This window comes from Protopterus annectens, chromosome 2.part0, assembly GCF_019279795.1.
Source record: "Protopterus annectens isolate FY-2018-M chromosome 2.part0, PAN1.0, whole genome shotgun sequence".
Classification (NCBI taxonomy): domain Eukaryota; kingdom Metazoa; phylum Chordata; order Ceratodontiformes; family Protopteridae; genus Protopterus; species Protopterus annectens.
Genome location: NC_056728.1, coordinates 1,108,935,015 through 1,108,949,818, shown reverse-complemented (window position 1 = coordinate 1,108,949,818; position 14,804 = coordinate 1,108,935,015). Strand labels below are relative to the sequence as shown.

At 40.0% G+C, this 14,804-nt stretch overlaps 1 protein-coding gene across 1 annotated transcript in view; it reads right to left on the bottom strand.

Moving 5' to 3' along the window:
• Positions 1-2,639: 2,639 nt before the first annotated feature.
• Positions 2,640-14,804, bottom strand: part of PPA2 (inorganic pyrophosphatase 2) — an 840,704-nt gene continuing 828,539 nt past the window's right edge. The window contains exon 13 of the mRNA XM_044060377.1: positions 2,640-3,150. Coding sequence (XP_043916312.1) covers positions 3,122-3,150 — 29 coding nt within the window. The 3' untranslated portion in view covers positions 2,640-3,121. The remainder of the gene's footprint in view (positions 3,151-14,804) is intronic.

Genomic DNA, 14,804 nt, shown 5'->3' with positions numbered 1-14,804 from the left:
TGGCAGGGTGTGAAAGTGGAACCTGTAGCCCTGAGACACTATATTCAAGACCCATTTGTCCTGGGTGATCATGTGCCAATTTTGTGAAAAAAGTGCTAGTTTTCCCCCTAAGGGGGCTGCTAAAAGATAATTGATTGGTGCTGGCAGAGGAAAGTCATTGGGACTGTTTCCTGTATGGCTGTGATTTGTCTTCTCCACTTTTGGAGGTAGAAGCACCCCATTGTTTAGGCCTGTATGAGCCGTGGGGCTGGGATCTGCCTCTGGGGGTGTCTGTATCTACCTCTTTGTGTCTGACACTGGAAAGGACCAATTCTTTGTAGGCCAGTTCCTGCTAAATCTGGGTGGCTGTACCTGTAAGAAATCCTTAACTGTCTGCATAGATTTCGCTTTGTCCTCCATTCTCTTCAACACCTCTTCTGCTTTAACACCAAACAAAGTATCATGCTGTAATGGAGAATCCAATAATTTTGCTTTAACATGATCAGGCAGATTCTGTTCCTTTAACCAAGCATGCCCCCTAATGACAGAACCCATAACAGCGGCTCTGCAAGAGGCCTCCAGAGAATCAAAACCACATTGCAAAGTATGCTTTCCCACTTGTTCAGCTGCATGCAATAAATCCTGCATTTCCTTGTTATCTGCACATTCAGAATTTGTCAACATTTTCTGTTTTAGCAGTGACATTAAGTATTGCTGATATTTAAGCATATGAAACTGACAATTTAAAGCCCTTACAGCCAAGGTAGCAGAAGTGTAAACCTTTTTCCCCCATCTGTCCAGAGCCCTTGAATCCCCAACAGAGGGGATAGCGTTTTTTGCAGTGGAAGCCTTGACCCCTTTGGGACCCTGAGAGATAATTTCTGGGTCAGCAACAGGGTTTTTATAAAGAAATTTATGTGAATCTGGAACCCTGTAATATCTTTCTGGTTTTACAGGTGCAGGAGGTAAAGAGTCAGGAGAGCGGCCGGACTCTGAAAATACATCATCTACAATGTCTAAAATGGGGAATAGCAAGAGGCCTGTGCTGGGGTAGTAAAAGAAAACCTCTGAGCCTTTTCTTAGATTCTGAGTAATCTTGGCTCTCCCAGTGAAAGTGCTCCCTCATGGTATGCAGAGTTTCCCCAAAAGAATAATCCTCAGGAGGAGAGGCTGAAGGGATAGATTCTTCAGCATCAGAATCCTCATAGGGAGGAAGAGAGTATTCCTGTTCAAAAGAGGAATCAGAGGAAATGGAAACCTGATCTGAATATTCATATTCTGTCTCTTGCCTAGGCCTTTTATCGGGGGGGGGGGGGTGGAAACCTCTGATCAAAGTGATAAGGTCTTCGGCCATTTTGAGCATCTGTTTTTTAGGCATGGAGGCCTGTCCATGGGATTGCTGCACTTGTTTCTTTGTCTTTAGTGGTGCTTTAGTCTTTGCCTTTGAAACTGAAGTCGATTTTACATATAACTGTTTAGGCCTGAAAACACCCTCAGAAGCAGATGCCTGCTCAGCGGCTCCGGACCCATCTGAGGGAATATTTTCCGTGTGTCCAATACCTTGAGTTTCCTGCAGCCTAGTCGGCTCCACGTGGGAGTCGGAAGCGGCCTGCGGCTCTGAGGTAGTGGGCGTCAGGGGCTGCAAAAGCGCCTCACTGAGAACCGGCGACTGGCTTAGAAGTAGCCTCGTCATCAGTTTTGGACCTCGGATTCCTGTCCTTTTCCTTGCGTTTCTTGTGAATTGCGGTAGTCGGATGGTTATCCGACGACATTGTGTAATTAAATCTTCGGCCAAAGTAATGAAAAGCAAAATAATGCCAACGCTTAATAGTGTGTTGGTTAAATCTAGCACAAAACCTGCAATTAGCAACATCGTGGTCAGGGCCTAGGCAAGGAATACAATAAGAATGGAAGTCCTTATGAGGTGTTTGCTTCCCACAAGAAATACAATTATTAACTTTTTCTGACATCGGTCTGGAGCAAGAAAAAAGTTTCCCCAATGGGGTACTTAACTTTAAATGAAGACTTCAGATCTGAAATTTGAACACGAAAATCTCAGGAGTTGGCTGACCAGCACTTGCGAACTGCTTTTGCTTTGGGCACCGCATGGCAAGAAAGACTGAAGAAGATGGCGTCGGCTGCATCTTTTATACCCCTGGCGCACTGATGTCAGGGAAGAGGTGACAGCAACCGACGCCGGTCCAAGAATTTGGAATTCAGGCCGACTGCGGGTAGCCTGCCAGCAGGATAACCCAAGTGTAATGACTGCAACAGTGAAACACGATGAACATCTGATCAAACAGCCTTCAATCTGTTGTACAGAAGCAATCATGGAAATGAGAACAGGTGAATTCGGAATGCTCTAAACTGCAAACTGGAAGTGTGTGCCTGCAATTATGTGGCAATTTTCCTAACACTAATTACTTGGCTGGATAATCTCCAACTCCCTTGCAACCCAGAGCAGATAACAGTGGCACTAGAAAATGAATTGTGATTGAATGAAATGGTAATTCCTTACGATGAACAGCTATTTCTAGTTTTACACTTGGTGATATCAGCCATTTTTTTTCGTTGAACTGGTTTACTTATCTAACCTTTGGCAACTTCTGCTCTGCTTTTATTTATAGCATGACATACAATACACTTAATGAGGAACAGTCAACAATGACAACAAGTTTATTTTTAAATATTACACATTATACTTTGGTTCACTTGTGTATGCCATTTTTTTTTTTATTTTATCTCCTGAAGCTTTAGTGAAAAAAGAATAAGGTGAATTAAGAAAATCAACACAAAGTCCTCTGGCATCATGCGCTTCATTAATTACTACAAAATGTGTGACAGAACAATGAGTAGGAGGTTTGTTTTAAAGGCAAAACTCTGTTTTGATTATAATTTTGTCACTGCTTTAGTTATTCATTCAAACAAAGCATATTTTTATCCAAAATTCTTTTTTTCTAAAAACAAAGTTAAATAATACAGTTCAGTAATGCTGAAACTGGTAGCTTCAATTTTATTAAAACTGAAGTGGTGTCAGATTGAAGTTTGTGCCAGTAATGTCTTGGATTGCACCTGGTCATTTGACTTGAAAAACTGAGAAATGGAGGGATATTCTCAGGATAAGTTGATGTGTCCACAATGGTTATCTGCCAAAGAAGTGCCAGTTGTCCACTAGGAGTAAGCGAGAAAAAAGAAAAATGTTAACAGAAGGATGCTTTTGTTGGAAAAACAGCATTCTTTATACGACAAAGATGTCCTAGTATTTACATATGGGAAAACAGATGTTTATAATAAATAAAAACATTTTAGTTTAGGTATTTTCTTACTTCAGTTTAAGTTACATAACTCAGAGGTCACACAGCTTGCTCAGGATCTCCAATCTGATGTAGTAGCTACAGCTTGGCACTTGACCCAACAGACAATGCTATCATGCATGCTGGTACAATAGTTCTAAAATATATGTGACACAGTGATAACAGAATAGCAGGTCAGATCTCAAATGAAGAAAACAGTTATGAGTGAAGTTAATATTAGTTAATGTTACTATGCTTCAAATGACATTACCCAATCATACTAGTGACAATGACAGCTGTAAAGATAAGCCACAATAGATTACTGTCTAAAGTACATTTCAGAAATGCTATGCAACGGTCATGTAATTTGCAAAACTGGAACAGTATTGTGCCATAAAGTCTTAAATCTGTAATATATCAAAGTACATGTAAACACTTGCAATTCAAAAAATGATACACAGGTGTGAAAGCAAAATGTCATAACTATGGGGGGATTCATAAAGGTTAACATGAGATATAAACTACGTGTACACCTTGTGGTAACTTTTTGGATTTCAAGAACAGCCCTACCACAGTGCTTGTGCTGTATATTCATTAGGAAAGGTTACTCAAAGTGTACACATCGGGGTAACTTTATGAATCTCCCCTATATGTTCAAGCCCAGGCCCTGTTGAAATTCTTAAAAAGTCTGACAAGTGACAGATACTATACTTTTATATGTATGAAAACTTGAAGAGAATATCACAAGGAACTCTATGCTGTTTCTGCTAAAGGTACCTAAGTGAGACAAAGAGAAAAAAATATATGTGTAGCCAACTGCATATTGCAAGTTGTTTCATTAGAGTATCTACACTTGCCTATGTGAAATGACAGCTATATGAATTCTGTATTGTTTAGATATAGATACTTAAACTGTGACATGAAGAAATTCAATTTTAACATATATTTATATTTAGTATGGAACAGGTGAATATTCCTAGGTATAAAGGATGCATTCAATATATATCATTACAAAGTGTAATTGTCAGCAGAAATTTTGATTCTGGAAGAACTATAAATGTGCATAAGTTATGTGCTGTTTGTGGCACTAAATATCACCAAACGAGATGAAAACAGTGTTCAACAACCTTGATTATACATGTATGCCCGTGTAAAATTTGGTTCTATATAAATAAGTGAAATAATGCTGGAAGACTATGACAAATGATAACATGGTAAATTGTGACATCTGTTCATTGTCAAGCATGTATTAGAAAAAAAAATCCTATTTCACTTTTTTGGTGACTGTGCATCACCTCATCTGAAGCAGATTCTCAAATTTATGGCAAAAGGTCTAGCATATGGGGGTAGGAGGCCTCCTTTGTCATGATAATGGGACATTGACAGATGATGGTGTGAAATGATGTACATTTCTTGTCTTTAGATTAAGCAAAATTCTTTAAATAAAAAAATACGACCAGTCTCACTAAAAAAGGATTCAGTGACTTATTTGGAAGAGGAAACTTCCACATATTTGGTGTGTTGACTGAGAAACAAGTGGAGTCATTTCAGATTGTCCAAACATGGGTTATAGATGAATTTATTATTTTGCAAAAGTAGGTAGTTGTCATTGTGTTCCTTTTAAGTCTTTGACGATTTTGTTGCTGACTACAGCCTGAAAATCTGTAGTATGATTCCATCAAACTCAAATGTGTTGTTATAACTCCCTCTCGTGGTCCTTCTCTTCACTGAAAAGCAAACCTTACAGAGAAAAAAATAAGAGCATAACATTCTGGGCCTCAAGTGTTATTGAATATTGATGAAGAACCATGGACTTGCAATATGTTTTATAAAAAAAAAGAAAAGTCTGTCTCTAAGTATGCAAAGCATGGGAATTTTCTTCCAACAGTTCCCTTAAGCTAGTCTGCAGTCAATTAGAGGATTTGCCCCAATATGAAATAGAGCAGCCTAGAAGGGTAAAGTCAGAAATTTAGGTCATCACTGCAGGGACAGTGTGTATGCTAAAAGGAAGACCTAGAGGCATAAGCTATGAGAGGGTTCATTTGGGAATAATCTCAGGAATACTACTTGAGGACTGTGCTTGATTGGCACTGGAAGACAAAGGACTAGAAAAAAGACCTACAAATTCTGGAACTGAGAAGCAAAGCCTTGGACTAAGACAGGGGCCTACAGGGAAGGCCTATAGCCTAGGACAGTCATACAGATTTGAAGGTTATCATCTGGGACTATTCTTTTGGTGCACCTAAACAAAAATCTCGGCCTAGGAAAGAAATCTGCATATAACTTCAGAGAACTTTTATGGACTAGTGAACCTTTCTGGACTGAACTATTTTTAAAGGTACTGCTTACTTTGTGTTTTTATTTTAATGCTGCTGTGTATCTTTTAATAATAAATGTGAGTTTCTTTGCAAGTCCTGCCTTTAGTGCCTTTGTAAATCTCACAGTGGTTTATAATGTGGGCAGTTTAACCTAAAACTTGTCAAACTGTAGTTGTTTGTAGTACCTCTGTGGCCATGTCCAAACCCTTTTTGAGCTATACACTTCAGAAGAACAGTACCTGTGATGTTTCTACTGTAGTGGTGACCATGGAGGAACTGTTTTTTTTTTTAAAACCACGGAGGAACTGTTAAGGAAGACTGTGCATTCGCAGGTGGGGAATGACCAAAAAGCTACAGCTTGCAAAAACAGTGCCAGGGCACTTCTATGGGCTAGGCTTGTAAAGGCTCCAGGGCCATTAGCCTAGTACACACCTAAGAACCTATGAATGAAATTGGCTGCAATTACTAAGATAAGCTTAAAAAGCAACATTTAGTCTGAAGTGTAGGAAATACAATTTCATATCTGAACTTTTAGGACTTCTAATACAGATAAACCTGTAAGAGTGTATGTGCATGACCTGTGACGATGTTTGGACCAAACTGCTCACATTCTCAATCACTGTAAGATTTATGAAGGTACTGAATGCAGGAAATGCACATAAACTCACATTTACTAATAACAAAATAAGCACATTTAAAATAAACACAAGGTAAGAAGTACCTTTAAAAATAATTTAGTCCAGAAAGGTTCACTAGTTCATAAAAGTTCCAGGCGTCTTTTTCTAGACCCAGCTCTTTGTTCAAGTACACCAGAAAAATAGGCCTTACTCCTTGGCCTTGTTTCTCAGTTACAGAATTTCTAGGCCTTTCTCCTAGGTCTTTTTCTCAGTCCCAAAATGCCATTGGTGCCAAAACAAAAACAGTTTCTAAACTCCCTTGATGATCTGTTCCAGTACATAGTCATCATTCGGCTTACATGAAGCCTTTTCCACTGTTCAGATATTGTAGTGTCACTCCTTCTATGCTGCTAGTGCATACCTACATAATGTGGTCATTAATTTGGATGACTGGGGGTCTGATTTACCTAAGTGTTGCAGTGTACTGTAATCCATAAAGCAGACAGAACTGCAAATGCTAAGAAAAGTAAACTGGCTATGGTGGAGGCTAAGCATGTAGGATACCTTACAGGATGACAGGTGGGAGAAGGCAGAAGTCATAAAAAGATGGCCTGTGATCACTACTAACATACAGTTGAAGGCCTTCATTGAGCTGGCTGGATGGTTCTATATTAAAATATCGAAATCCCCAAATCCTGGAGCTTACAAGATTGAACACAACTGTGCCCCCACACTCCCTGCTACTCACAGTCCAACAAGGAAATCACATCACAGTGGAGAAAGGAGCAATACTCTAATGTCCACTGTGCTGCAATCACACGCTATTCAGCTTCTGGCAAAAAGACACACTGTTCCTTTTCTTTTTATTGGTTCATACTTTCATAGGTGTTTACTAGGCTAATGACCACAAGGGCCTTCTTAAGCCTAGCCATGCATCCTAAATCTCTGACAAGTTCCAGTACCTTTTTTGCTGATTTGAGTATAAAAGACTTGAGCACTTGGGCTCTATCTTGGAAGCTTCAAGCTTTTCAGGGGGAACTGGTGGGATACTTTAGGAAATTTATGCCTAACTTTGTGACCATTGCTTTCTTGCTTTAACAGACCTCACAATGGGGAAAGCATCTGTTAACGTACAATATCCCATGAAGGCAGACAAAACCTTTAATGAACTAAAAAGATTCCTGTGTTCTGAACCTGTGTTAATAACGGCTGCATTTACAAGACAGTTCAACTTGTATACAGGTGCATCAGAAGTAGGTCTGGGGGGGAAGTACTAACTCAAGATATTTATGGGGAAGAACATCCTATGTGTTATACCAGTGAGAAGCTGAGAAATGCAAATAGAAGTTACTCGGCCATTGAAAGAGAACTTCTTGCAATAAACTGAGTCCTCAATGCCTTGAAGACCATTTGTAAGGCAAACATTTTAATTTGTTAACCAAATATGCCACTTTACAATGGTAAAGCAAACATATGCCTGTACAAAGTTTTGCAAGAGGGCACTGTCCCAGTTTACTGTGGCACATGGACCTGACGTAGGTAATAAAAATGCTAATTGGTTGCCCTGTGTCTATCATAAGAAATTCAAGAACCTTGGTACTGTGATGGGAGGGGGTAATAATAACATTTTCATCTTCCCGAGTGTAATAACTATTGTGTAGAACAATGAACGTGAAACATATTTGATAAAAAATGTCAGTCTCTATGTACACCATGCATGGGAATTTTCTTCAGCTGGTTTCCACAGGTTAGTTAGTAGCCGTTCAGAAGCTCTTCCCCATATAAAAAAGAGCAGCCTGGAGGAATAAAGTCAGAAAGCTAGTTTTCACTGAAGGGACAGTGTGTATGTTGAAAGGAAGGCCTTGAGGCCTGAGTGAGGGAAAGTCTAGATCTGGTTACTCTCAAGAGTACTATGGGAGAACTATGCTTGACTTTGGGATTGACAGAAATACCTAGGAGAAAGGTCAATAAATTCCAGAATTGAGAAGTGTGACTTGGTAGAGAATTTGTTTATTTATTTATTTAATTTTAGTTAATACTTTGTTGGCAGTGTTAGTCCCACTAGGCTCCTCATTTCAGGGGAGACCGTAGGTGGTATTTATACTACTATGGGAAATTTGGCCAGGGCATTTCTGGTATTTTTCCTATTCTTTTTGATAGGTTTCATGGGATCTTTTACATATACCTCAGCTACCACCGAATCAAGCAGGTGGGACATCGATTTATCACCTCATCCAAAGATGGCACCCTCATGAGTGTAGCATCCCCTAATGATGCACTGCAATGTCAGCAATCTAATCACCTGGAAGAAGAAGAGAAACACAGCCTTCTGATTTTTCAGCAACAAAGAAGGGTGTGCTATCTGTTCAGCCACCAGCACTGACAGAATTGTTGCTGTACTTGCCCCTTTTTACTTAGACAAAGTCTGTGGTCTCTACAGGAAAAGCCTATAGCCTGGGACAATCCTACAAATTCAAAGCTTATGACCTGAAACTATTCTTCTGTTTTCCTGAATTGGGAGCTTGGCTTGGAAAAGAGGCTTGCGTATAATTTGAGAGAACATTTATAGGTTAGTGAACTTTTTGAGTGAAGGTTTATGGGTTAGTGGACCTTTTTGGGCTGAGCTACTTGTAAAAGGTACTGCATACTTTATGTTCTTTTTTTTAAATATGGCTTATTCTGTATTAATAAATGTGAGTTTATGTGCATGTTCTGCCTTCAGTGCCTTTGTATGTGTTGCAATATATGTACAGTAAGTTTAAGAAAAAAAAAAGATTAATGCACATGTGCTAAGTTAAGGAAGTTAAACTATTGGATGGGAATAGAAGACGGTACCTACATTCTTACCAAGAAATTAGGAAAATATGCTAGTGAGTAACTTGCAGGTGAATGCCTCCACATTTGATTTAATTGGCATTGAGTGATAGTAAGGATGAATGTTTCTGCACAGGGAAATGCTTTGTGTCATAGGTGACTCTACAGTCATACAGATTTCAAAATCACCAAACTGGACAAGAACAGGGTGACTGTAAAGTGTTTGTTTGATGCCAGGATCCACAATGCCACAAGGGCTCTAACAGCCCTTAAACCAGACAAATATGACTACGACCTAGTAGCTGCCCATGTCAGGGTGAATGACCTAAAGTACTGAACCAAGGGACATGCAGACAGGCATGATGGAACTTGCTTTGAATGGATGAGAAGCAGGAAAGGTGAGTTGCTTAGATTCAGTCACAGTAATCCCTGAACAGTTCTACAAGTAGCAAATATATTAGAAAGACTTTTTCAGAAGAACTAAGAGAGATTTAAAAGATTATGAAATGATTGCTTAAAAACTTGCTTTCAATTAACAGCAGCAATGTGTGAATATGTAATGGACTCAACAACATACTACTTTCCATCAATATCGATATTAAAGGTCCACGTCAGCCATCTTACCAGCAGTTTTTCCAGACACTTATAAGAAAAGGTTGCCATTAAACTAAAACATGTGCAAGCAACAACCTGCATTACTTGACTGTTTTGTAAATTGTACTATTAAGTGTAGCAAGGGAAACATAGTCTGCAATTTAACTTAACAAGAAGCAAAATGTTATATCAAAATGTATGGCAGTCCTTTGACATATCTTAATGATAGTATAAACAGCATTAATTTTCAAATACAGCATTCAATCCCAAAATATATGCTTACAAAAAAAAAAACTTTGTATTGTCTGAATTTTCTAAAAAATGCGATCTGTTCCAAGCTGGAAAGTATATACTGCTGTTAACTGCATAGGAACTGAAACTTGTGACATTGGGTTGCATCTTTCAAAAGCCGCATTAAGTCACTGTATTTACAGAAACAAAACATTATACACATTGTCCTAATCGATGTGGGAATTAAATATGAAGATGTTTATTACTCACATTACAGTTTTAGCAGAAATCAGGAAGGTAAATGCCTAGCGAATTAGTAACAGCTAACTGCTAAGAGTAAGTGCTCACTTGTAAAGGTCATCATGCAGGAATGTGTGTGTTGATTTTGTTACATATTACACTGCAGTATGTAAGATCAAGGACATTTCAGAATGAAGAGCAGCAGGAAGCTAAGTATTATAGCAATAACAGATAACGTGGGTATGGTATATTGAAGATTTACCAAAATGAACACTCCTCCCAGTACTCAAACCAATGAAAAACTGAAAAAGGTACTGGTCCAAACCACAAAAGACTGAAGAATAAAATAATGAAACACATACTTAGCGTACAACCTTTTATTTAAACGCTTTTGTCCTAAGGCTTCCTCAAAACTTGTTGCAAACAACAAATTTTAATAACATACTTTTATACCACTCTTAATTAACAACCTCACCTACCTTGTTAAAATCAATTGATTACATTAAATTGACAAAACTATTTGTTAAAACCATAAAAAATACATTCAGTCTTTGTTCAACCACAATTTTCTATTTTTTAAAAAAAACATTTTATATTAATCACTTCATTCAGGCCAGGCAATTTGTCTGCCTCAAGTCTAATCTGCCGGTAAGTTTCCCTTTGCTCTAAAAATTTTTAAAAGTTACCATCCCTTGAATCTAAGGAACCTTGTTCCAATATAGAGAAGAGAAATTTCTTATACATTTTTTTGCCTGGCAGGAATTGAAATTCCAAATCGACCTGCATGTCTAAGGCCGTGTTCCACAGGGCCATGGCTAGCTTGCAAAGTGGGTAAGAGTGGGTTCCCCCCTGTTTGTTGATGTACCACATCACTTGTTTTTATTAGCAGGTGTCCTGGGGAGAGTATGGATCTGTAGGCTGTAAGAGAATGCTGCACAGCTAGCATCTCTTTTTGCTTGATGTGCAGATGAATCTGACTTGGGCTCTAGCGGCCCTGAATGCACCTGCCATTCATGTGTGCCCCCCAGGCATAGTCTGATGCATCTGTGGTTAAGGTCTGGATGGTGTAGGGTTGAGTAAAGGGGACTACCCTTGTTGTGGTTGCATGCTGCTGCCCAACAAAGAAACTCTGTCCTTAGACAGGGTATGACATACCCTGGGCGGCACAGTGGTGCAGTGGTTAACATTGTTGCCTCACAGCAAGAGGTTCTCCGGTTCGATTCTCGGCTGGGGTGCCTTCTGTGTGGAGTTTGCATGTTCTCCCTGTGTTTGCGTGGGTTTCCTCCGGGTACTCCGGTTTCCTCCTAGATTCCAAAGACATGCATCTGGAGCATTTCTCCCCGGGCCTCCGCTGAAAACAGGCTCTGTGGAACCTAGTCAGACATTCCCGGTCAACAAATGTTAAATAAAAAATAAATAAATAAATAAATAAATTATAGGAATGACGGTTTCCAGGTTCTGAGAATGTTGGCACCAAAGACTTTTTAAATACCATTGAAGTTTTCTCATATGCAGTCTGGCATATGGAATTAGTAGGATGCATGAGGCCATGAACCCTAGGGCCTGCAGGATTTTCCTTGCAGATAGCAGAAATTCCTAGAACTACGCAATAGAATCAAAATCTAATAAAACAGGACAAATTCCAATACTACCAGTCTGCCCTAGACTCCTCTCAACACAGCCCCAAACAATTCTGGTCCTCCATAAACTCCATCCTCCACCCAGGTAAAGTCAGTACCCCTCCTCCTAACATCCCTCACTCCTCAGAAAATATTGCTACCTCATTCAACACACACTTCACACAAACCATACTTATCACTAGCTAAACAACACTACCCCCTCTCCCCTCCAACCCACACCTTCAACTAGTAATCTCCCCACTGCCTTCTCTTTTTCTCCTGTACCTACCTCCAACATAAAAAAACTCTTAACTAAACTTAAGCCCACCAGATTAGCAGCAGACAACCTCCCAAGTGAAAACCTACAAATCGCAGCTGATGCTCTGGCCTACCCAGTATCCATCTTGATTAACCGATCTCTGTCAGAAAGTTACATTCCCACACTGTGGAAAGTATCACATATAATTCCCCTCCACAAAGGCGGACCATCCACAGAACTAACCAGTTACTGCCCCATAGCTATTCTCTCTCCACTCTCCAAAATACTAGAGAGATGCATACACTCTCAGGTCACAGACTACCTCCTTACTAACAACCTCCTTTCCAATACTCAGCATGGTTTCCGACCAAACCATAGCACCACCACTGCCTTACTCTGCTTTACTAACACTATCCTTCAGCATAAAAACAATGGCTATCTCTCCTCTGCTACTTTCCTAGACCTATCTAAAGCATTTGACATGGTCCCACACAAACAACTTATCTCTGTCCTCAATAACCTATCCTTTTCACATTCGGTCACAAACTGGTTTCAGAGTTACCTGTCTGACCGCCAACAATCCATTGTATGGCAGAATGACATATCTCCCCAACTACCTGTCTCCATAGGGGTTCCCCAAGGATCCATCCTTGGACCCCTACTCTTCTCTGTTTTCACCAATAATCTAGCCTCTGCCACCAAACATGGCACACTCATACAATACGCAGATGACTCAACCAACATCTGCTCAGCCCAGTCCCTACCCAAACTGCAAAAAGTCACACAGGAAGCTTTTTCCTCTGTTGAAACTTGGTTATCCGATGCCCAATTAATACTCAACCCAAACAAAACTAAACTACTCATCTTCCAACCCACCAAACATACTCAAAACAACTCTCACTTTAACATCACAGAAAAAGACAACAACACTATATACCCAACTGAACACACCAAATTGCTAGGAGTGGAAATAGACAATAAACTAAAATTTGACCTTCACATATCCTTGACCATAAAAAAAGTCCACAATAAACTAGGAGCGCTATACAGAAATAAGCAACTTCTCACCAAAGCAGCAAAGATTTCAATAGCAAATTCCCACCTTATCTCCACCCTACTTTATGCCTGTCCAATGTATATCAACCTAAGGCAATGCGATTTAAACAAGCTAGAGACCTGCTACAACAAAATCGCCAAATTCGCCAGAGGGGCATCCTACCGTAGTCACCACTGTCTCTCACTTGCTGAACTGGGCTGGCTTGAACTCCCACACCTCCTTCAATGGTATCAACTCTCACTTGCCCACAAACTAGTAAATCATCCACTAAATGTCCCATCCCTCCAGAATCTACTCCAACCCTATCGCACCACCAGACCACTAAGATCCAGCAACAAAAATCACTTGCAGATCATTAAAGCCAATAACTCTGCTGGTGAAGCACTATTCTCTTGCACCATAGCCAAATTATGGAACTCCCTCCCACCCACACTTAATTCCATACCATCATGCACCCACTTCAAAACGTTACTAAAAGCGCACCTAAAAAACATGCTGGCTATGCCCTTGCAACTCCCACTGTAATATCACCCTCCCCATCCAACCACTACCTTTCTTTCCACTTCACTAACTACCTTGATTATAGCAAGCTCAGATGCTCATAAGCCAGTACTTATTATACAGCAGGAACTTCTTCTTGTAACATTTGTTAATGTCTGTTATGTACTTCACAGATAAAGATTTTAGTTGTCTACTGATGTACTATGTTCTTCATCTGTAAATATGTTGTAAGTAATTGCTATGTAAACTGTTAATCGCTATGTAATCCAATGTAAGTATTTTAACTGTGGAGCTTTTCTCCCCGGGCCTCCGCTGAAAATGGACCTACGTCCAGTCGGACACTCCCGGCCAACAAATATAAATAAATAAATAAAAAGCTGGGTTCTGGCGGCAATTAGAGTAAAATAGTCTGTCAGATAGGCTTGTATTTCTGGAGTGAGGTATGCCATCTGGGATGCTGTATCCAAGCTTGCTTCCAGGAATACAATTGTTTGACTGGAGACTAGATTTGATTTATTTTCATTGATGGTGTACCCCAAGGAGGTTAGAAGGCTTTTTTACAAATGTCAGGTGCTGCAACAGCAATTCCTGACTGTCTGCCTAAATCAGGCAGTCATCCAAGTAAGGGTAAATTTGAATATTTCTCTGTCTGCAGTAAGCAATGGCTGGGGCCAGGCATTTTATGAATACTCTGGGAGCAGTGGATAAGCCAAAGGGAAGTGCAGAGAACCGATAATGCATAGATCCTACCCTGAAGTGTAGGAATTTCCTGCATGACTCCCTTATAGGGATATGCAGATAGGCTTCTTTTAAGTCTAGGGTGGCTAACCAGGCATCTCTGGCTAGAATAGGTAGAAGCTGCTGCAGGGTGAGCATTCTGAATTTTGGTACCAACAGGAAGATGTTGAGAAATGAAAGATCTAGAATTGGGCACCAAGTGCCCTCCTTTCTGGGTACCAGGAAAAGTCAGGAATAGAATCCTTGACCTATCTGTTCTGCAGGAACAGGTTGAATTGCCCTTATAGATGGTAGGGATCGAACCTGGTTTTGTGCCTCTGCCCATTGGTTTGGAGGGAGGTCTGGGAATCCTGTTGGGGTTGGTAGTGAATGGAAGTAGAATCTGTACCCCCGGGATACAATGTTGAGGACCCATTGGTCTTTGGTGATGGTAATCCATTTTTTTGCATGAAGGGCAAGTTTTCCTCCTAGGGGCACAAGCAGTTGGGCAGAGGTGGGGAGTGCAGTAGAGAAGTCATTGAGAATTCTTTCCATAAGGGGGTGG